The sequence below is a fragment of the Salvelinus alpinus genome, chromosome 4, assembly GCF_045679555.1.
Source record: "Salvelinus alpinus chromosome 4, SLU_Salpinus.1, whole genome shotgun sequence".
Taxonomy (NCBI): domain Eukaryota; kingdom Metazoa; phylum Chordata; class Actinopteri; order Salmoniformes; family Salmonidae; genus Salvelinus; species Salvelinus alpinus.
The window spans coordinates 26,454,159-26,477,124 of record NC_092089.1 but is presented as its reverse complement, the minus strand read 5'-3'; the positions used below and the strand labels follow the sequence as shown (position 1 = coordinate 26,477,124).

The 22,966-nt window shown below is 41.9% G+C and overlaps 1 protein-coding gene across 4 annotated transcripts in view; it reads right to left on the bottom strand.

Annotated features, from left to right (window-relative positions):
* LOC139573154 (sodium bicarbonate cotransporter 3-like) overlaps positions 1 to 22,966 on the bottom strand; it is a 78,397-nt gene that overhangs the window by 54,490 nt on the left and 941 nt on the right. Inside the window, exon 1 of one of the 4 annotated variants that reach the window (XM_071396311.1) lies at positions 18,944 to 19,170. The exons of the other annotated variants lie outside the window; for them this stretch is intronic. Within the exon in view, the coding sequence (XP_071252412.1) occupies positions 18,944 to 18,979 (36 nt within the window). The 5' untranslated portion in view covers positions 18,980 to 19,170. Of the gene's footprint in view, positions 1 to 18,943; positions 19,171 to 22,966 lie in introns of those variants that run through there. 4 annotated transcript variants of the gene reach the window in all.

Below are 22,966 nucleotides of genomic sequence, written 5' to 3'. Positions count from 1 at the left end.
CCTATAGGACTCACCATGAGAAACAAGATTCTCTGGTCTGATGAAACCAAGATTGAACTCTGTGGCCTGAGTGCCAAGCGACACATCTGGAGGAAACCTGGTACCATCCCTACGGTGAAAGATGGTGGCAGCATCATGCTGTGGGGATGTTTTTCAGCAGCAGAGACAGACTAGTGAGGATCGAGCTTCTATCTCAAAGTCATCAGACTGCTAAACAGCAATCACTAACTCAGAGGCTGCTGCCTACATTGAGACCCAATTACTGGACACTTTAATAAATGGATCACTAGTCACTTTAAACAATGTCACTTTAAATAAATAATGTTTACATATCTTACATTACTCATTTCACATGTATATACCATATTTTATACCATCTACTGCACCTTGCCTATCATGCACCTCACTCAGCCATCGCTCATCCATATACTTATATCTACATATTCTCATTCACCCCTTTAGATGAGTGTATTAGGTAGTTGGGAAATTGTTAGATTACTTGTTAGATATTACTGCATTGTCGGCAACGAGAAGCACAAGCATTTCGCTACACTCGCATTAACATCTGCTAACCATATGTAGGTGACCAATAAAATTTGATGATTTGATTTGGGAAAGATGAACGGAGCAAAGTACAGAGAGATCCTTGATGAAAATCTGCTCCACAGCGCACAGGACCTCGGACTGGGGCGAAGGTTCACCTTCCAACAGGACAATGACCCTAAGCACACAGCCAAGACAAAGCAGGAGTGGCTTCGGAACAAGTTTTTGAATGTCCTTGAGTGGCCCAGCCAGAGCCCGGACTTGAACATCTCTGGAGAGACCTGAAAATAGCTGTGCAGGAACACTGCCCATCCAACCTGACAGAACAAGAACAGATCTGCAGAGAAGAATGGGAGAAACTCCCAAAATACAGGTGTGCCAACTTGTAGTGTCATACCCAAGAAGAAGAGGCTGTAATCACTGCCAAAGGTGCTCCAAAGTACTGAGTAAAGGGTATGAATACTTACGTAAATGTGATTGATAATTTATAAAAAATAAACTTAAATGTCTAAATACCTGTTTTTGCTTTGTCATTATGGGGTATTATGTGTAGATTGGAGGGAAAAAACGATTTAATCAATTTTAGAATTAGGCTGTAACGTAACAAAATGTTGAAAAAGGGGTCTGAATACTTTCTGAAGGCACTGTAAACTGAGCAAACACACCAGCGAGCCAGTCAAAAAAAAAAAAAAGTGGGTCTGTCAATCAGCCTAAACACCTCCCACTAGTCAAAAGTTTAGACACCTACTCATTCAAGGATTTTTCATTATTTTTACTATTTTCTACATTGTAGAATAATAGAAGAAATCACAAGTATGAAATAACACATATGGAGAGCTGTCATCAAGGCAAAGGGTTGCTACTTTGAAGAATCTCAAATATATTTTGTTTAACTTTTTTTTGGTTACTACATGATTCCATATGTGTTTTTCATAGCTTGTCTTCACTATTATTCTACAATGCAGAAAATAGTATAAGGAAAGAAAAACCCTGGAATGAGTAGGTGTGACCAAACTTTTGACAGGTGCAATATATAACTATTAAGTTAATTAATATGTGCCAAATAAATTCTCTCCAGCTGGGTTTTGCTAACTTGCTAATGTTAGCTAAGTGGCTAACATGTTAGCTCGCAAGATCAAGCTTCTTGGTAAGAGCAGCAGAGAACATCTCCTCCGGGATCCCTGCTCCCTAACATTTGTTTTGTGCATGCTGAAAACAGTTTTGAGATACTTGCATAACTTTATGAGCTGGGTTGTCTGTCCTAGTAGTAAATGTTTGCATGCGCTCGTTAGCACTTACCTAGCATCCTCTATAAGAATTCCCTAGCACTTGTTAGCATTCTGGTAAGTGACGTTTTGGGCCTTTTTCTACGTACATTTTTTAAATAGCGCCCCTTGTGTGCACTACCAGTAATACAATATATCCCGGGATGGCACAGGCATGGCATGAAGGTATGGACATCTGGATACCACCCAACCCTAGGAAAAAAGTGAAAGCAATAAGCTACAGTGAGCTACCATCAGATTCCAAAGTGTCCTCAAGTGCCCTGTGACCCGACACTGACATCGGTGTCATTCTCCAAACACAGAGCCGTCCAAGGCACTGCATTGCAGTGCAAGAGGAGTCACTGTAGTCCCTGGTTCGAATCCAGGCTGCATCACATCCGGCTGTGATTGGGAGTTCCATAGTGCGGCACACAATTGGCCCAGCGTCATCCAGGTTTGGCAGAGGTAGGCAGTCATTGTAAATAAGAATTTGATCTTAAATGACTTGCCTAGTTAAATTAAGGTTAAATTAAAAACCCCAATTTTAGAAATTTTTATATAACACAATGTAGAAGGAAATAGATGGCTTTGATAATAAAGGCAGACGACTCTATTCATCGGTTTTAAATTTCTCTCACACAAAAAAAAACATTTTTAGGCTCCATGGTGGCACAAAACAAACAGTCAGACAATCCATGGGAGGGCGAGGGCCCAGGAAGCAGAGCATTCTTCTGGGAATAATGTCTGGAGGGCTGACAATTCTGGGTCTGGGCAATTCCACAGTAACAGTGACTTGGATGTTACTTTAAAAGTATGCAAAAAAAATGTAATTGATTGTAAAGTTAAACAAACAAACCATACAACTCTATGCACAAGGACTACTTTTAACAATTTCCAATAAGGGTTCTAACGGTTCACCAAACCCATGGTTCGGTACGTATTGTGGTTTTGGGGTCACGGTTTGGATCGGTTTCAGTACAGCAGGAAAATGAAATGCCATTCACAATGTTCTTGGCATTGTCTCTTGTGACAGGATTGTTATGTTGGGCCTCTCAAGTTTCCACTCTGATGCTGCGTTTGTAACCATGTGGGAGGTGGGGAATTTACCAGTTGTGATGCTGTAAATACCAGCTGAATGCATTCATGTCATTTGAACTTGTTGAGAAACGCTGATTGGCTAATGGCCAACAAGCTGCGTCAACCATAAACTAAAAGTACAGCTATCATGATTGTAACTAAACTATAAAAAAATAAAACGCAATCTATTTAACTGCCAAAAATGCTGTTAGAGGCCATTTCCTTACTGGGTGACGTCAGAGGTCACCATGTGGGAGAAAAATAAGAAAAATGTATGGACTCAACTAGTGTAAGTCGCTCTGGATAAGAGCTTCTGCTAAATGACAAATGTATGTAAAATGGGTGCTCAGGATTAAAGACAAGTTTCGCACTAGTAATTACCAGTTGGAGGGCCATTCAAATCGACATTTTATTAGTCACATGCGCCGAATACAACAAATGCTTACTTACGAGCCCCTAACCAACAATGTAGTTTAAAAAAAGAATAAGAAATTAAGGTAACAAGTAATTAAATAGCAGCAGTAAACTAACAATAGCGAGACTCTATACAGGGGGGGGGGGGGGGGGGCGTACCGGTACAGAGTCAATGTGCGGGGACAACGGTTAGTTGAGGTAATATGTACATGAAGGTAGAGTTATTAAAGTGACTATGCATAGATGATAACAGAGTGTAGCAGCGGTATAAAAGAGGGGGAGAGGGGGCAACGCAAATAGACTGGGTAGCCATTTGATTAGGTGTGCAGGAGTCTTATGGCTTGGGGGTAGAAGCTGTAAAGAAGCCTCTTGGACCTAGACTTGGCGCTCCGGTACCACTTGCCATGCTTTAGCAGATAGAACAGTCTATGACTAGGGTGGCTGGAGTCTGAAATTTTTTAGGGCCTTCCTCTGACACCGCTGGTGTAGAGGTCCTGGATGGCAGGAAGCTTGGCCTCAGTGATGTACTGGGCTGTTCGCACTACGGAGGCCGAGCAGTTGCCGTACCAGGCAGTGATGCAACCAGTCAGGATGCTCTTGATGGTGCAGCTGTAGAACCTTTTGAGGATCTGAGGACCCATGCGAAATCTTTTAAGTCACCTGAGGGGGAATATGTTTTGTCGTGCCCTCTTCACGACTGTCTTGGTGTGCTTGGACCATGTTAGTTTGTTGGTGATGTGGATACCAAGAAACTTGAAGCTCTCAACCTGCTCCACTGCAGCACCGTTGATGAGAATGGGGGCGTGCTCAGTCCTGTTTTTCCTGTAGTCCACAATCATCTCCTTTATCTTGATCAGTTGAGGGAGAGGTTGTTGTCTTGGCACCACACGGCCAGGTCTCTGACCTCCTCCCTATAGGCCGTCCCGTCGTTGTCGGTGATCAGGCCTACCACTGTTGTGTCATCAGCAAACTTAATGATGGTGTTGGAGTCGTGCAGTCATGAGTGAACAGGGAGTACAGGAGGGGACTGAGCACGCACCCCTGAGGCGCCCCTGTGTTAAGGATCAGCATGGCGGATGTGTTGTTACATACCCTTACCACCTAGGAGTGGCCCATTAGGAAGTCCAGGATCCAGTTGCAGAGGGAGGTGTTTAGTCCCAGAGTCTTTAGATTTATGATGAGCTTTGAGGGCACTATGGTGTTGAACGCTGAGCTGCAGTCAATGAATAGCATTCTCACATAGGTGTTCCTTTGGTCCAGGTGGGGAAGGGCATTGTGGAGTGCAATAGAGATTGCATCATCTGTGGATCTGTTGGGGCGGTATGCAAATTGGAGGGGGTTTAGGGTTTCTGGGATGATGGTGTTAACGTGAGCCATGACCAGCTTTTCAAAGCACTTCATGGCTACAGATGTGAGTGCTATGGGTCGGTAGTCATTTAGGCAGGTTACCTTAGCGTTCTAGGGCACAGGCACTATGGTGGTCTGCTTAAAACATGTTGGTATTACAGACTCGGACAGGGAGAGGTTTAAAATGACAGTGAAGACACTTCAAACTTTATTTGTCACATACACATGGTTAGCAGATGTTAATGCGAGTGTAGCGAAATGCTTGTGCTTCTAGTTCCGACAATGCAGTAATAAACAACGAGTAATCTAACCTAACAATTTCACAACAACTACCTTATATACACAAGTGTAAAGGGATGAAGAATATGTACATAAAAATATATGAATGAGTGATGGTACAGAACGGCATAAGCACGGTGCAGTAGATGGTATAGAGTACAGTATATACATATGAGATGAGTAATGTAGGGTATGTAAACATTATATTAAGTGGCATTGTTTAACCTCACTAGGGTATGTGGGAAGGTAGCGTCCCACCTTGTCAACAGCCAGTGAAACTGCAGGGCGTCAAATTCAAAACAGAAATCCCATCATTTAAATTCCTGAAACATACAAGTATTTTACACCATTTTAAAGATACACTTGTTGTAAATCCAGCCAAAGTGTCCGATTCCAAAAAGGTTTTACGACGAAAGCACACCAAACGATTATGTTAGGTTAGAGCCAAGTCACAGAAAAAAACAGAGTTAAAATGAATCACTAACCTTTGATGATCTTCATAGGACTTCATGTTACGCAATACATGTATGTTTTGTTCGGTAAAGTTCATATTTATATAAAAAAAATCTGAGTTTAGGCGGGACGCTACTGTCTCACTTGGCAAAAAGACAGAAAATGCAGAGTGCCAAATTCAAATTAATTACTATAAAAATCTAACTTTCATTAAATCACACATGAAAGATACCAAATTAAAGCTACACTGGTTGTGAATCCAGCCAACATGTCAGAATTCAAATAGGCTTTTCGGCGAAAGCAAACGATGCTATTATCTGAAGATAGCACCATTGTAAACAAAGAGAGAAGCATATTTCAACCCTGCAGGCGCGACACAAAACGCACAGAAATAAAAAATATTATTCATGCCTTACCTTTGACGAGCTTCTGTTGTTGGCACTCCAATATGTCCCATAAACATCACAAATGGTCCTTTTGTTCGATTAATTCCGTCGATATATATCCAAAATGTCCATTTATTTGGCGCGTTTGATACAGAAAAACACCGGTTCCAAATTGTGAAACGTGACTACAAAATATCTCAAAGGTTACCTGTAAACTTTGCCCCAAAATTTCAAACTACTTTTGTAATGCAACTTTGGGTATTTTTTAACGTAAATAATCGATCAAACTGAAGACGGGATGATCTGTGTTCAATACAGGATTAAAACCAAATGTAGCTAGCTTTCTGGTCATGCGCTTCTAACAAACAGGACACTTCGAGTGACCCTCCTTCAAGATGGCCGTACTTCATTGCACAAAGGAATAACCTCAACCAATTTCTAAAGACTGTTGACATCCAGTGGAAGCGGTAGGAACTGCAAGAAGGTCCCTTAGAAATCTCCCAATGAAAACTCATTGAAAAGAGAGTGACCTCAAAAAAATGTCCCCCGCAAAAATTCTGAATGGTTTGTCCTCGAGGTTTCGCCTGCTAAATAAGTTCTGTTATACTCACAGACATGATTCAAACTGTTTTAGAAACGTCAGAGTGTTTTCTATCCAAATCTGCTAACAATATGCATATCTTATCTTCTGGGGATGAGTAGCTGGCAGTTTAATTTGGGCATGCTTTCCATCCAAAATTCTGAATGCTGCCCCCTACCCAAGAGAAGTTAAAGTGGCTAGTGATTTAAAAAATAAAAAATAATTAACATACATTTTTCCATTATTAAAGTGGCTGGAGTTGAGTCAGTATGTTGGCAGCAGTCACTCAATGTTAGTGGTGGCTGTTTAACAGTCTGATGGCCTTGAGATAGAAGCTGTTTTTCAGTCTCTCGGTCCCCGCTTTGATGCACCGGTACTCTACCTCAGGCGATCAATAGCTCGAGACTTTCTTAGATATCGTGCACCAGCTGTTATTTACAAAAATAGTCTGTCGCCACTGGTCTTACCAGACGCCACTGTTCTATCCTGCAGCGTTTAACCAGCCAGCTGTATGTTGATAGTGTCGTCGTTCAGCCACGACTGTGAAGCATAAGATATTACAGTTTTGAATGTCCCGTTGGTAGTTTAATCTTCTGCGTAGGTCATCCAATTTATTGTCCAAAGATTGCACATTTGCTAGCAGAATGGAAGGAAGTAGGGGTTTATTCGATCGCCTACGAATTCTCAGAAGGCAGCCCACCCTCTGACCCCTTTTTCTCTGCCTCTTCTTCACACAAATCACGGGGATCTGGGTCTGTTCCCAAGAAAGCAGTATATCGTTCGCGGCGGGTTCGTCAGACTCGTGAAAGGAAAAAAAGGATTCTGCTAGTCAGTGTTGAGTAATCGCAGTCCTGATGGCCAGAAATTATTTTCGGTCATAAGAGACAGTAGTGGCAACATTATGTACAAAATAAGTTAAACAACGCAAATATTATTATTATTTTTTTTTAAGAAACACATTGGGGGCACGTAAAACGTCTGCCTTCTTGTCCGGTGCCATTTAAGTCTATTTTTCCCCAGTCGTATGTGGCAAATTCTCACTTCCACCTTGGTTACAAAATGCACCATGTCACTGCCTCCATTAGTGCCAGATAAGCACCCTTTCCGGGGTAATGTGATGGGCTGTCACTGTTAAGTAAGCGCAACACATGATGCATTGGCCAATTCATTGAAAGCTTTGGCTTGCTTATACAGAGAGGGTACTAGTCCTACCAGTTTGCTGAAATGCATAAAAAAAAAGAAAAAGGAAGTTCGTAAACATGGTTCGAGGACAAGGTGCTGAAACCCCCCATTCTCAAACACCAAGAATGGGTGCATATCCACAGCTATAAACCGAAGACAAAAAATATAAACATAGCCTACCTATGGCTCTTCTAATTTATTTAGCCTGGTCAGTCAGCTAGCTGCCAAGGGCTGCAGAAGGGAAGCGATGTTGTGTTGTGGTTAATTTCCATTTCCATCTTGCTCCAGTGTACTGGGGTGATGTAGGCATAAATTTGTCAACATATGAGGTGTTGGCAGCTAGGCTATTCTTGTTGAGCGTGGTGAGATACTGTTAACGTTTTATTATTTTACCTTTAACGTTTACAGCCAAAATGTTCCCAAACTGGAGATTTAAACAGAGGATTCAGGTTTAAATCAACCCCACCACTCACCATCATACAGAACTAGTCCCCAGCTGCGCTTCACAAAAGGACAGTTTGAAATGCGCCAATTAAGATTAGAATTTTGATTACAACATGCACATAGGCTCTAGTTGTTTTAATGGAAGTGCCTGAAACGTTTTGAGCTCAGATTTACTCAATTTACTTATTAATACATTTTTTTTATGTATCAATTCGGGTTCAGTGCGGACCGAACGGTTTGATAAGAATACTTGTACCATTACATCCCTAATCTCCACTGAATGTTACAAAAACACATTTACTCTGGAAAAAAGTGCAAATGTTTGATAACAGAATGACGGTAAAATCTTTATTTAACCACGTTTTCCAAAAACTCACGTTAAACATCCACTCAGAATTAATATTCAAAGATGTCTGCAGAAAGAATGGGCTGTCAGCTATGATGATACATTGAGTTTCAACTACAGTAAGTGAAGTGGAATAACACCCGGCAACAGAATGACATAACGAGTCCCTGATCTATACAGAAATAAAGAAATGTATAATTATAAATTGCCATTCTCTTCATGGTGATGCATCCTTAATAGGTACCCAAAGGTAGAAACATGTAGTATCCTCCTTAGCATGTCTGAGTATTATTGTACACACTGGCAATTATTCTAATAAACTCTGCCCCCAAACAAGACCAAATTTGGTTGGTCAGGCCCAAATCTGTACCAATCATAGAAGGCTAAGTTTGGACATCACACTACAGCATAGTTCAGTACAGTACACACACACACCTTAGTGTACAAAACATTAAGAACACCGTCATAGTATTGAGTTGCACCCCCTTTTTGCCCTCGGAACAGTTCGTTGGGGAATGGACTCTACAAGGTGTCCAAAGCATTCCACAGGGATGCTGGCCCATGTTGACTCCAAAGCTTCCCACAGTTGTGTCAAATTGGCTGGATGTTCTTTGGGTGGTGGACCATTCTTGATACACACGGGAAACTGTTGAGCGTTAATACCCAGCAACCTTGCAGTTCTTGACACAAACCGGTGCGCCTGGCACCTACTACCATACCCCATTCAAAGGCACTTAAATATTTTGTCTTGGCCATTCACCCTCTGAATGGCACACATACACAATTCACGTCTCAATTGTCTCAAGGCTTAACAAAATTATTTAAACCTGTCTCTTCCCCTTCTTCTACACTGATTGACGTGGATTTAATTAGTGACATCAATAAGGGATCATAGCTTTCACCTGGATTCACCTGGTCAGTCTCATGGAAAAAGCAGGTGTTCATAATGTTTTGTACACAGTGTAGTTCAGTACAGTAAATTGTACTCTACTGTAAAAACATGTGAAACAGACATTACGATCGATTCACCAAATTTTAAAAAACGACTTTTCAACGTCCATGGACATCGGTCCGCAGTAGGCTATGTTACCTAGCTGGCTATCCAACAACGGAACTCTTCCAAGGTAAGCTTTTGGTTTTATTAATTTAACGCCACCGGGGCCTGCCAGTGTAACTGCTAAATTGCACTGCATGATTGTAGTGGGTTTACTAACGCGTTAGTTCTAGTAGTCATGCTGACTATGACGTTAGCTAATATGGTGACAACGATGTAGGCTGTGTGTAGCGGTTATGGTATGAAGGTTTGGCTTGGAAAGGTTTTCGTCTGGTCACAGACAGCTGTTGTGTGACCAGTCCACAAGCAAAGGAAAAAGGTGAGAGGAGGAGAACATGTAGATGCGAGAAGGAATTATACAACGAGAAAAGTGATAATGCTGTTTCTATGTGGCTACTATGAAAGTGAACTGTATGAAGGTGATCAGGGAACTATTCATTATGTCGATTCTGTTGAAAACCATTTCTTAAAACATGACTGAATTTGTCCAATAGAAACTCTCGTTTGGAACTAATGATTACACCTTAGATGTAGGCAGATGTAGGCAAGAGTGTGCAAGGCGTTTATTTTATTTAACTAGGCAAGTCAGTTAAAACCTCTACTTCATCACCCTCCCGGATCCGGGATCCTCCTCATCAAAAAAGCTGACTAGCATAGCCTAGCCTAACGGGACAGGGATATCATATAATATAATTTATGAAGTCCAATACAGCAAATGAAAGATAAACATCTTGTGAATACAGCCATCATTTCTAATTTTGGACACTCACCTAATCTGACCAAAGAACTCATCATAAACTTTACATAAAAATACTTGTTGTATGGCAAATGAAAGATACACTGGTTCTTAATGCAACCGCTGTGTTAGATTTTTTAAAATAACTTTACCATAACATACAGCTTGCGTTATTGTGAGACAGCGCTCACCAACACGGCGGAGAATAGGAGTCGACATTTTACACAGAAATACAAAATAACATCATAAATGTTTTCTTACTTTTGCTGAGCTTCCATCAGAATGTTGTACAAGGAGTCCTTGGTCCAGAATAAATCGTTGTTTGGTTTTAGAATGTCCATTTCTTCTGTCGAATTCGGGCCACAATGCTAGCCAAGGTAGCTAACATTCCCATCCTCTCTTGGCGCAAAGAACAGAACACTCCAAAAGTCCCAATAAACGTTGAATAAACTGATAAAACTTGGTTGAAAAAACCTACTTTATGATGTTATTATCATATGTATCAAATAAAATCAGAGCCGGAGATATTCGCCGTGTATACCGAACGCTTTTCAGAAGACAATGTCGAGGTCCCTCGCGCGCCGTCGAAGACAAAGAAAATACCGGACCTGTCACTCCAAAAGCTCTTGTTCGACCTCAGATCAAGCTAGACACCCCATTCCACTGCCTGTTGACATCTAGTGGAAGGCGTATGAAGTGCATACAGATCGATAAATAAAAGCCAGTTGAATAGGCAGGCCCTGAAACAGAGCCTCGTTTCAGATTTTTACTTCCTATATGGAAGTTTGCTGCCAAATGAGTTCTGTTTTACTCACAGATATAATTCAAACAGTTTTAGAAACTTGAGTGTTTTCTATCCAATAGTAATAATAATATGCATATTGTATGATCTAGAACAGAGTACGAGGTCGTTTCATTTGGGCACGATTTTTTCCAAAGTGAAAACAGCGTCCCCGTATTGACAAGAAGTTAAGAACAAATTCTTATTTACAATGACGGCCTACCCTGGCCAAACCCGGACGACGAGCAGAGGTAACGTTAGCTAGATGACTAAATACCGCAGAGGCTAACGTTCAGACCCCTTCACTTTTCCCATATTTTGTTATTTTACAGCCTTATTCTAAAATGGATTACATTTATTTTTGTTCCATCCATCTACACACAATACCCCATAATGACATAGCAAAAAACAGGTTTACATGCATACATTTTTGCAAATGTATGCATGTATGTATATATATATATAAAAACTAAACAAAAACAGAAATATCACATTTAAATAAGTATTCAGACCTTTTACTCTGTACTTTGTTGAAGCACCTTTGGAAGCGATTACAGCTTCGAGTCTTCTTGGGTATGACGCTACAAGCTTGGCACACCTGTATTTGGAGAGTTTCTCCCATTGTTCTCTGCAGATCCTCTCAAGCTCTATCAGGTTGGATGGGGAGTGTCGCTGCACAGCTATTTTCAGGTCTGTCCAGAGATGTTCGATCGGGTTCAAGTCCGGGCTCTGGCTGGGCCACTCAAGGACATTCAGAGACTTGTCCCGAAGCCACTCCTGTGTTGTCTTGGCTGTGTGCTTAGGGTCATTGTCCTGTTGGAAGGCGAACCGTCACCCCAGTCCGAGGTAATCATCAAGGATCTCTGTACTTTGCTCCGTTCATCTTTCCCTTGATCCTAACTAGTCTCCCAGTCCCTGCCGCTAAGAAACATCCCCACAGCATGATGCTGCCACTACGCTTCACTGCAGGTGATGAAGGGTGCCTGGTTTCCTCCAGATGCGACGCTTGGCATTCAGGCCAAATAGTTTAATCTTGATTTCATCAGACTAGAGAGTCTTGTTTCTCATGGTCAGAGTCCTTTAAGTGCCTTTTGGCAAATTCTAGGCAGGCTCTTATGTGCCTTTTACTGAAGAGTGGCTTCCGTCTGGCCACTCTACTATAAAGTCCTGATTGGTGGATTGCTGCAGAGATGGTTGTCCTTCTGGAAGGTTCTCTTATCCCCACAGAGGAACTCTAGAGCTCCTTCAGAGTGACCATCGGGTTCTTGGTCACCTCCCGACCAAGGCCCTTCTCCCCAGATTGCTCAGTTTGGCTGAATGGCCAGCTCTAGGAAGAGTCTTGGTGGTTCCAAACTTCTTCCATTTAAGAATGGAGGCCACTGTGTTCTTGGGGACCTTCAATGCTGCAGAATGTTTTGGTACCCTTCCTCAGATCTATGCCTCGACACAATCCTGACTCGGGAGGTCTACGGACAATTCCGTCAACCTCATTGCTTAGTTTTTGCTCTGATATGCGGTCATCTGTGGGACCATATATAGACATGTGTGTGAGCCTTTCCAAATCATGTCCAATCAAATGAATTTACCACAGGTGGACTCCAATGAAGTTGTAGAAACATCTCAAGGATAATCAATGGAAACAGGATGCACCTGAGCTCAATTTTGAGTCACATAGCAAAGGGTCTAAATACTTATGTAAATAAGGTATCCTTCATATTTTTAATACATTTGCAAACATTTCTAAAAACCTGTTTTCACTTTGTTATTATAGGGCATTGTGTGTAGATTGAGGAATTTAAAAAAAGATTTAAACCATCTTAGATGGGCTGTAATGTAACAAAATCTGGCTAAAGTGAAGGGGTCTGAATATTTTCCGAATGCACTGTGTGTTCTATTTACATAGTCCAATCCCGTCAACAACAGAAGGAGCATCAACATCAAGCTCAGCACAAGGAACTAGTATAAGTCACCTTTGCTAAATCTTTCCATGACTCCATGATGAGAAAATAAATATACTGGAGCTAGGCATAAACATGGTCTGTGTTTTGTTGTCATGGTTGGTGTGTTAGAAGTAGTCTACATCTTCTACTGTAGTTCTGTATTATGGAGGCTTAGTTGATTGTTTATGTTAAGTTTGAAGTCTAAATTGGAGAAAAGCATAGTTATTAGTAAGGAGGGGTTGGTGTGGGTGACTAACTGGTGTCTGTTGGGGGTGGGTATTGTGTGTGAAGGTTAGTCAGCAAGAGCAATTGACATGTGGGGGATTGGTGGATATACTGTGCATTCGGAAAGTATTCAGACCCCTCGACGTTCCACATTTTGTTATGTTACAGCCTTATTCTAAAATGTATTCACACACACAGCGAAAACAGGTTTTTAGAACATTCCCAGCTATCTTCAATACAGGTATGATTGGAGAATGAAACAGGTGTTAAAACATGGGCAGCGGAAAGCAGCAGTCGACTAATCCATTGCTGACACAAATCAGTAGACCTATAATGAATATCTTCGAAAATACCATATAGGTATCATTCACTTTTAAAACAATTTAATCCGTTTTCTTTTATTATCATTTGGACTAGAGTGGGGCCATTTCTCCACTTGACTACCTATTGTTCCTGCAGTGAGGAGGATTCACTATCTAATGTATTCATAATTTATCTGAACATACATCGCAAAAAAGCATACCAGTATGCAAATTAGGGAGACAAATGAGCAGCGCTCTTAACAATGCAATTTGTTAGGATACTGAGGAGTCACTCACTGTAACGTCACTGCCTGGCAAGTCCTGATGGACTTCATATCCATAATAAAAACAACATGTTTAGTTGACTTGTTCCGATGCAATACCATGGATATAGAACTATGTTATAGGATTTATAAATGGCAGGGATATACACAAGATCAACTTTACTCAGTTCGTCACCTTTTAGAAACTAGTCAAGCTTGCTGTTCATCAATCAAAGCACAGTAAATAGCCTATGTGCCACCACTCCGTGGCCAGAGTCCAACGCTTACTTTTTCCCTGTTGGTCAAAAATCTACTGTCCCGAACAGTATTTATACTGTCCTGGACATGTTGTAGTTCAATACATTGAGGTCATGCAGGGCCTATAGGCTTTTTTGGATTATTAAGACATGCATTAAAAAGCCGTGTAGTATAATTTAGCAATGCAAGTCATTACTCTATTCTTTATAATTGCATTGGAGTAATTGCATGTATTTGTTTCTAAAGTGTAATTGAGAAGATTTGAAAATAGGACGCTGCCCCTTTTAATACAGATGTTCCAGAAGAGATGTCCACCTGTGGCTACAGTAGGCTAGCCAAGACGAATGCTAGGTGTCTTTTTGTAACTTCCTTTTTGCAGACTCAACAGCGGCAAGTGTATTGCTAGTATGTTCACTATTGAAGGTTTACTTTTGTAAATCACTTTCCTTAAAATAAATAATCTCAGCAAGTAGATTGATGGGCACTTCTTTTTGCTCTGGAGAGCACGCATGTGCTGTGTGAAGGCATCAACTCCAATTGTATTGGTACATACACATGGTTAGCAGATGTTATTGTGAGTGTGGCGAAATGTACTCATGTACTAATAAAGACGCCGAGTGCTCGAGAAGTTGTGACTCCGCTGGAGCTTGAAATGAACAGCCAATCGTATTGTTCAAATACAAATAGCAAAATGCACTGAAAAGTCTGGCCCAGGAGACTCATCGTTACCACATTATATGGGACGAGCAAATTCACTCACATTATATGGATGTGCAAATGTATGCGCTCTCCCCTGCGTGTAAAGACATTTGACTGCAACCACACACACCATCAGCATAGACAGAAGGAGAAACCCAGACATGTCACAGGGGCTATAAAGCTGAAGCATCCGTTTAGAACATTTTCTCACCAAATGTTAGTGAGAGGAAGTCCAGTCGCAGGTAGTGGGAGAGGATGGAACTAGGTGAAACTGGGCTGCCTATATGCACATTCTCATTGATGAAACATCTGATCACAATACATTTTTCTGTTGCCAAAACAAAAATCTGTTACTAACAAAGTGCACTAAGTTGTAAAGACTTGTCGCTTTGCCGTAGTAATAAAAAAATGGCGTTGTTTTGGACTGCAAGGTCGAATTGAGTCTATGCACACGCGTGCTTCAGAGGAGGAGCTCCCTAACGGAAATATGAAATACATGCTACAATGGGATCATGCTAGCTCGTCCTTGGCTTTGCCCACCTCCTTGCTTGTTCTGCCCACTATGCTTCATTTGCTCCCCTGGTAAACGACACAGATGAACTATCTTGGGTTAGTTATAAATAGCTTTGCCAGCAGTATTTCTGTCTTCGATCACTTTGTTACTGACAACTTTGTGACTGACAGGTGCCTGTCCTATCAATAGATCACTAAAATATGCATATCATTCATTCTTGCGGGAGAGGGCTCGGCAGACTTTTTTTCTGACTATCTAATTGCCTAGTTAATCTAAATGGAAAAAGTACTCGGCTGAAAATATGTCTAGTCGACTCTATAGCCGACGGCCGGCATTAGTGGAAAACTGGAAATTCTGTTACTGATTTGGTAAGAGAATGGTGCATTTTAAAAATCACAAACCAAATGAGTAAAAACACTAACTAATTGGTAGGTCTGCCTTTAAATTGTTGCTTCTGTGAACTTTCATTCTCCTCCCTTATGAGGGAGTGAAATTAGAAAATGTCAGAGACACATGGGTTTTTGGTAACAGAATGACAAGACACTAGGCAATATTTCAGTAACTTACAGAAGGCAAATCACTTCTGCAAAACTAAATATAAAATGTTGATATTAGTTGGCAGGGGTCGGGCACAGATGTTGGGCGATTAGGTCTAGCTCGCAATCGGCGTTCCAATTCACCCCAAAGGTGTTTGATGGGGTTGAGGTCAGGGCTCTGTGCAGGCCAGTCAAGTTCTTCCACACGGATCTCAAAAAAACATTTCCGTATGGACTTCGCTTTGTGCACAAGGGCATTATCATTCTGAAACAGGAACGGGCCTTCCCCAAACAGTTGCCACAAAGTTGGAGGCACGGAATCGTCTAGAATGTCATTGTATAATGTAGCGTTAAGATTTCCCTTCACTGGAACTAAGGGGCCTAGCCAGAACCATGAAAAACAGCCCCAGATCATTATTCCTCCTTCACCAAACTTTACAGTTAGCACTATGCATTGGGGCAGGTAGCGTTTTCTGCCAAACACAGATTCGTCCGTCAGACAGCCAGATGGTGAAACATGATCCATCACTCCAGAGAAGGCATTTCCACTGCTCCAGAGTCCAATGGCGGCGAGCTTTACACCACTCCAGCTGACACTTGGCATTACGCATGATGATCTTAGGCTTGTAATGTGGCTGCTTGGCCATGGAAACCAATTTCATAAAGCTCCTGAGGAACAGTTCTTGTGCTGACATTGCTTCCAGAGGCAGTTTGGAACTCGATAGTGAGTGTTGCAACCGAGGACAGGCAATTTTTATGCGCATCAGCACTCGGCAGTCCCATTCTGTGAGCTTGTGTGGCCTACCACTTCCCGGCTGAGACGTTGTTGCTCCTAGACGTTTCCACTTCACAATAACAGCACTTGCAGTTGACCAAAGCAGCTCTAGCAAGGCAAAAATTTAACAAACTGACTGGTTGGAAAGGTGGCATCTTATGACGGTGCCACATTGAAAGTCATTGAGGTCTTTAATAAGGCCATTCTACTGCCAATGTTTGTCTATGGAGAATTGAATGGGTGTGTGCTCAATTTTATACACCCGTCAGCAAGGTGTGGCTGAAATAGCCGAATCAACTCATTTGAAGGGGTGTGTCCACATACTTCTGTCTGTGTGTGTGTATGCACACACACCAGGTGTGTGAGCCTTTCCAAATCATGTCCAATCAATTGAAGTTACGACAGGTGAACTCCAATCAAGTTGTAGAAACATCAAGGATGATGCCTAGTTAAATAAAAGGTTAAATAAAAAATGATCAATGGAAACAGGATGCACATGAGCTCAATTTCAAGTCTCATAGTAAAGGGTCTGAATACATTTGTCAGAATTTCCAAAAAAACTGTTTTTGCTTTGTCATTATGGAGTATTGTGTGTAGATTGATGATTAAAAAAATATATATATTTAATCAATTTTAGAATAAGGCTGTAAAGTAACAAAATGTGGAAAAAGTCAAGGGGTCTGAATAGTTTTTGAATGCAACACACACACTGTATTTTAATACCTTTTTAAGACTTCCTGGTAGATGTTTTCGAAGACCCATTTTACATCTGTTTCACCAGAAATCAGATCCTTTGCCTATTCCACATTTTCAGGATGGAAAATGGTCAAACAATTAATATATACCTTCACTTAATAAATTACTCAGCTTTCACTTGACACCAAATTTGATGTGCTGCTATGAACGTCACTTTAGTGCCCATGGGTTCCCGTATGTTATGTAAAGTCCCTCGTGCTGAGAGGTGTATGTAACATCCTCTGAATGAGAGATTATGAGTGTATGTAACATCCTATAAATGAGAGATTATGAGTGTATGTAACATCCTATAAATGAGAGATTATGAGTGTATGTAACATCCTATGAATGAGATACTGGCCCCTGTAACATCCCTCTAATTCTGTTTCAGTCAAGTAGTCAGGAGGACAACCCATGGGGCTTTCTTTAGCTCTGTCTCCAGGCTACAACCCACCGGTGCTGCTATTGCTGACACTTAATCCGCTCTGGGTAGGCCTGGGTGATACGACTCATATAGGCCTACACACACCCATATCGCAATTACACTGAAGAGGCCTATACACAAAACTGTAGGTCTAAAATCACTAATAAAAATAACAGTGGAAGAAAACATGAAAGTCGTTCTACTCTACTGCTACGCTGATGGCTAAGAGTGTTGGGCCAGTAACCGAAAGGTTGCTGGTTTGAATCCCCGAGCCAGCAAACTGGAAAAATCTGCCGTTTTGGCCTTGAGCAAGGCAATTAACCAAGAACTGCTCCCCGGGCGCTGATGATGTGGGCGTTGATTAAGGCAGCCCCCCACACCTCTGATAAATGCAGAAGACACATTTCGGTTGAATGCATTCAGTTGTGCAACTGTCTAGGTGTTCCTTATCCCTTCCATTTTCTGATGACAGTCTCCTGATGCCTAATCTGAACGTTTTCTGATGACAGTCTCCTGATGCCTAATCTGAACGTTTTCTGATGACAGTCTCCTGATGCCTAATCTGAACGTTTTCTGAACCCGCCACTTAACCTACTTTTGATCAGGATAATGATATACAGGCATGCAAAGAAAAACACACCATCACCACCAAGCCATCTGAGATATCAGAATGTATATATGAACAAATGGCGAGCAAACACACAACCTGTCATCTGTACTGTAATATCCTCAAACTCTCACATTGAACCATTCACAATGAAACAAGTGCTGTATCATGCTAGTCAGTAAACCAGCCAAGTTACTCAAACTGCTTCTCTCTTGTTCTCACTCAATCCCCTGTTCCATTTTAGGACAACCAGCTGAAAAGAAACGGATACAAACGCAACATGAACCCACTAAACTCCTGACTACTTGTAGATTGCAATCTAGACCTATAAAGTAATACATTGAGGCCACACACAGTGTGGTATTGCTATCCTTGTGGGGACCAAAGAATTGATTCCCATCCAAAATCTTATTTTCCCTAAATCTATGCCTAACTCTTAACGCCTAACACTATGCCTAACCCTAAATTAGCATTTTTCATAATTAGGGACTGACAAAATGTCCTTGTTTTACTATCCTTGTGGGGACTTGGTACCACAAGGATAGTTCTCTCTCACACACACACACACAGTATAAAATGTGAAATAAAAAAAAGGTAGTGAAACATTTTAACAGCTGTGAAACAGACTCGAGGATGTAGCAAAACCTACCAAACGCTGAATAGAAACTATTTTCCGTTTCACACTACTGCCACCCACCTCTCTTGTTTATCTTCCCCTCTTACTTCCTGTCTCCCCCGATTGCTCTTCATCTCTCCTCACAGATGTAAACAGACTTACCCTCTGCAGCACATGCTCTCCTTCCCCCTTCGCCATAACGGGGAAGAATCACCGCAGGCAGGGTAACTCCTGTTCTTAATGGAGGGGTAGGAATGTAAATGTATCCTAGGTTTTAAGCTTCCACGGTGCATTTCAGAATCTATGCATCTCCAGATAGCCATGCATCTCCCAAAGACCATCCCACAAGTGCGAAGAAGAGGTGGAGAAAGAAAGAGTGAGCGGTGCATGGAAAAAAGGGGACAGACCAATGCACTCTATTAACCGGCTGCTCGCTCAGCAACCAATCCAGTCAGGCTGATTTTCTAATGTCCCCCGTCAACCAATCACTGTCGGTCTGGCCCACACACACACCAGAGAGGGAGAGATAAAGGTGGGGGTTGGCCATTAAAAGAGGTAGATGAAAAGAGGGGGGCTTTGGAAGTCAAAGGGAGAGAAAGCACGAGAGAGAGGGGGGTGGAGTTCCTCAGGGTTCAGTCTCAATAGCTTAATTATTCAGTTCCTGATAGCAGGGACGGTCATACCGACCGGCAGACACAGTACAGTCTGTGTGAGGGAGATGTTCAACACGATGCAGAAAAGTCGAAATCAGCTCTGTTTGGTGTTTTGATAGGAGCAAAAAATATGACCATGGGTGAAAAGGGCTGCATTCACAAAGGCTGCCCAATTCTGATATTTTTTTCACTAATTGGTCTTTTGACCAATCACAAATGTTTTCACATATGTTTTCAGAGCTGATCTGATTAGTCAAAAGACCAATTAGTGAAAAAAATATCAGAATTAGCTGCCTGTCTAAACACTGCCAATGCATCAAAAACAAAAAAATAGGATTAAAATAGAAATACAGTGAATCATCTTCTAGCAGGTTCGGTCACTTGCTGATGAGTCGTACAGAAAACCATACAATTGCTACCTATCTCCCACTCTGTTCTAAGTGTTTGTATGCCGTCTGCGAGAGAGGGAAGTCAGTAAGACTAATTTGCATGACTCACTGTACTCAACAGGGAAGTGAAAACAGTCAGTCAGAGGAAGAACCAAATGAGACAGATGGAGATCAGCCTCCACCGTGGGAAACATAGCCTAACCTTAATACACCAGGCGTAACTCAATAGACCTTGAAAAGACGAACATGTCCCCTTCAGCCCTCTACTACAGTGTAATAACAGGTCAATGCACAGGTCAATGCACAATCATAGTGACATCCTGAATGAGGCAGGTCTGTGTGAGTCATAGAGAAATTCCATTAGAGACCCCATTTACATCTGATCGGAAAGATGTGATTGTAGAATTCATTCTGTGCATTCACTTTTCTGAATTTTATTTTTTACATAAATCACCTTTTAGTAGACTAACGTTTGGTTTTGATTTGTCCCAGTAAGATCTCTAAAGCAGGGCTCTCCAACCCCACTGTCCTGTATATTCACTCCAACCCTAATCTAGCGCACCTGGGATTCTAATAATTAGCTGGTTGATAAGAGGAATCAGGTTAGTTACAACTGGGGTTGGAGCAAAAACCTACAGGAGGGTAGCTCTCCAGGAACAGGGTTGGAGCAAAAACCTACAGGAGGGTAGCCCTCCAGGAACAGGGTTGGAGCAAAAACCTACAGGAGGGTAGCCCTCCAGGAACAGGGTTGGAGCAAAAACCTACAGGAGGGTAGCCCTCCAGGAACAGGGTTGGAGCAAAAACCTACAGGAGGGTAGCTCTCCAGGAACAGGGTTGGAGAGCCCTGCTCTAGTGTCCTTCCTGGAAGCCCTGAGGCAGAAAAGACTGGACAAGAAATCAAAGTTCATGAACCCCTGGCTGTCCTCACAGAAGGGGTTGGAACTTGGAAAACAAAGTGTTCAAATGGTAAACAGGTGATGTCATGATCATTCCATTTCCAGACAGGACTAAGAACTCATTCACATTTCGCTAGCTCCTTGACATGGAAGTGTGGACTAAGAACACAAATGCTTATCATTTGGGACTTGACCCCTAATATGACTTGTGTCTGTGACTGAGCATGTAGCCTATGTTATGACATAAACATGCACAAATGGTAGGCTTCTGGCTCTCTGTCTCATGGTGACAAATAGAGCAGCTCCAATGCAGTCAGGAGTGTAGCTGAACCAGGAGGGGGGAGGTCCTTGCTATTGTCCTGTGAGCAGCCACAAGCTGCAGGGGGAGGTCCCAGTCCCAGAGCCCAGGGTACCAGACTGCAGTAGGCCTCAACCTGCTGAGCTCATGACTGTGTCCAGCAGTCCCCAGTGTGTGGGAGTGAGTTCTGACGTTCCCAGTGTGTGCCTGTGTCAGTCAGCTCACAGTGATACGACATAACATGCCCCACACACGCTGTCATGTTGTTGTGTTTTGTTTAGAGGTCAGGGTCCACACGCAATAAGAAATATTTGACGCTCCAGAGTCTACATGGCAAGGAAGCGTCCCACAAACATAATCAGAAAACATCACCATGGAGGCAGAATACAGTGGATTTCTATACTCATTCACAAACTACCTGTACTCGGCAGCATCGTTTTACTATCTATATGTCTGCAATTTTTTATATTTAACCTTCATTTAACTAGGCAAGTCAGTTAAGAACAAATTCTTATTTACAATGACAGCCTAGGAACAGTGGGTTAACTGCCTTGTTCAGGGGCAGAATGACAGATTTTTACCTAGTCAGCTCGGGAATTCAATCTAGCAACCTTTCGGTTACTAGCCCAACGCTCTAAACACTAGGCTACCTGCCGCCCACATAACAGCCTACTGTACCAATAGCAACCTATATTCAAACCAGGTGAATATATGATCTAAGAAAAGGTGCTGCGTCATTCACATGGCAAAGTGTTGGAAATGGGATTATAATTTCCCACCACACCCACTCAGCTAGGTTAGAGCGTTGGTCCCACAACCGAAAAGCTCGCTAGTTCGAATACCCGAGCCGACAAGATGAAAAATCTGTCAGACGTGCCCTTGAGCAAGGCACTTAACCTACATTTGCTCCAGGGGTGCCGTACTACTATGGCTGACCCTGATAACACATTTCACTGCAATTGCACCTTGTATGTGAAAATAAAACATATTGTTTTATGTATTTTTTACTCAAGTGTTGACTATGTGTAGGTTTATAACAAGTCTGGTCCTGTTCTTTATTAGCGATTTGACATGTCTGCTACAGACCCTATGATCTAGGCCTACTTAGTACAAGTGGGGGTATGTTACCAGATGTGATCTTTTCTGGGCTATAGCCCATGTGTGGCTGTACTGAGAAAAATGGTAATTGCGTCTTTCTGTGGGCACTAACTCCGCCATAGGTTTGTTCAACAAAGCCTATAGGGGAATTGAATGGTGTTTTTGGAGGGTTTGTGGATAAACGCCGAAGGGTCTGTTGCAAACACAGGTTAAGGAGATGTTATACGTTTTGTTCTATGAGAATCATCATCAGCTAATGTCACTGTGAATTAATGTAAATTTAAATAAAACACAAAGCAAATAAAGGCTTCATCATTAATAAAGGTCATGTTAACTGTCTGCTATGATCTCAGAAAAAAAACACATCAGATCTCCTGAGCCTGTATTAACCGCAGACCTTATTTTCTGCCTTTATTGCAAAATCCTATTGTTTCGCCATTCATTTTTCCCCATGGATGAACGAGCCAGAGGTAGCTCATTTCCAGGTTTTAGGACCACAAGCTGTATTGTTAGCCATGGACTCATGCAGTAGAGTGTTGTCTAGGCTTTATGAATGTCAACATCAGTTTGTGATACAGCCAAGCTATAAACATACACATGCTGAGAGAGAGAGGACTTAAAGGAATAGGCTAGTTCCCCGTTAGAAAAGTGTAAATCTAGATACTATTTGGTAGGTTAACTTCATGACCACACACAGACAGACAGAATCGTGACAGAGATTGGGAAATATTGAGCCTTGATATTGAGAGGAGGACAGAAAAGAAGGGTACAGACAATGGTCAATTTGAGGCTCGCATATGTGGTCCAGTCAGCTCAACAAAGTTCTGGCCCGGATATGGACTACCATCTCT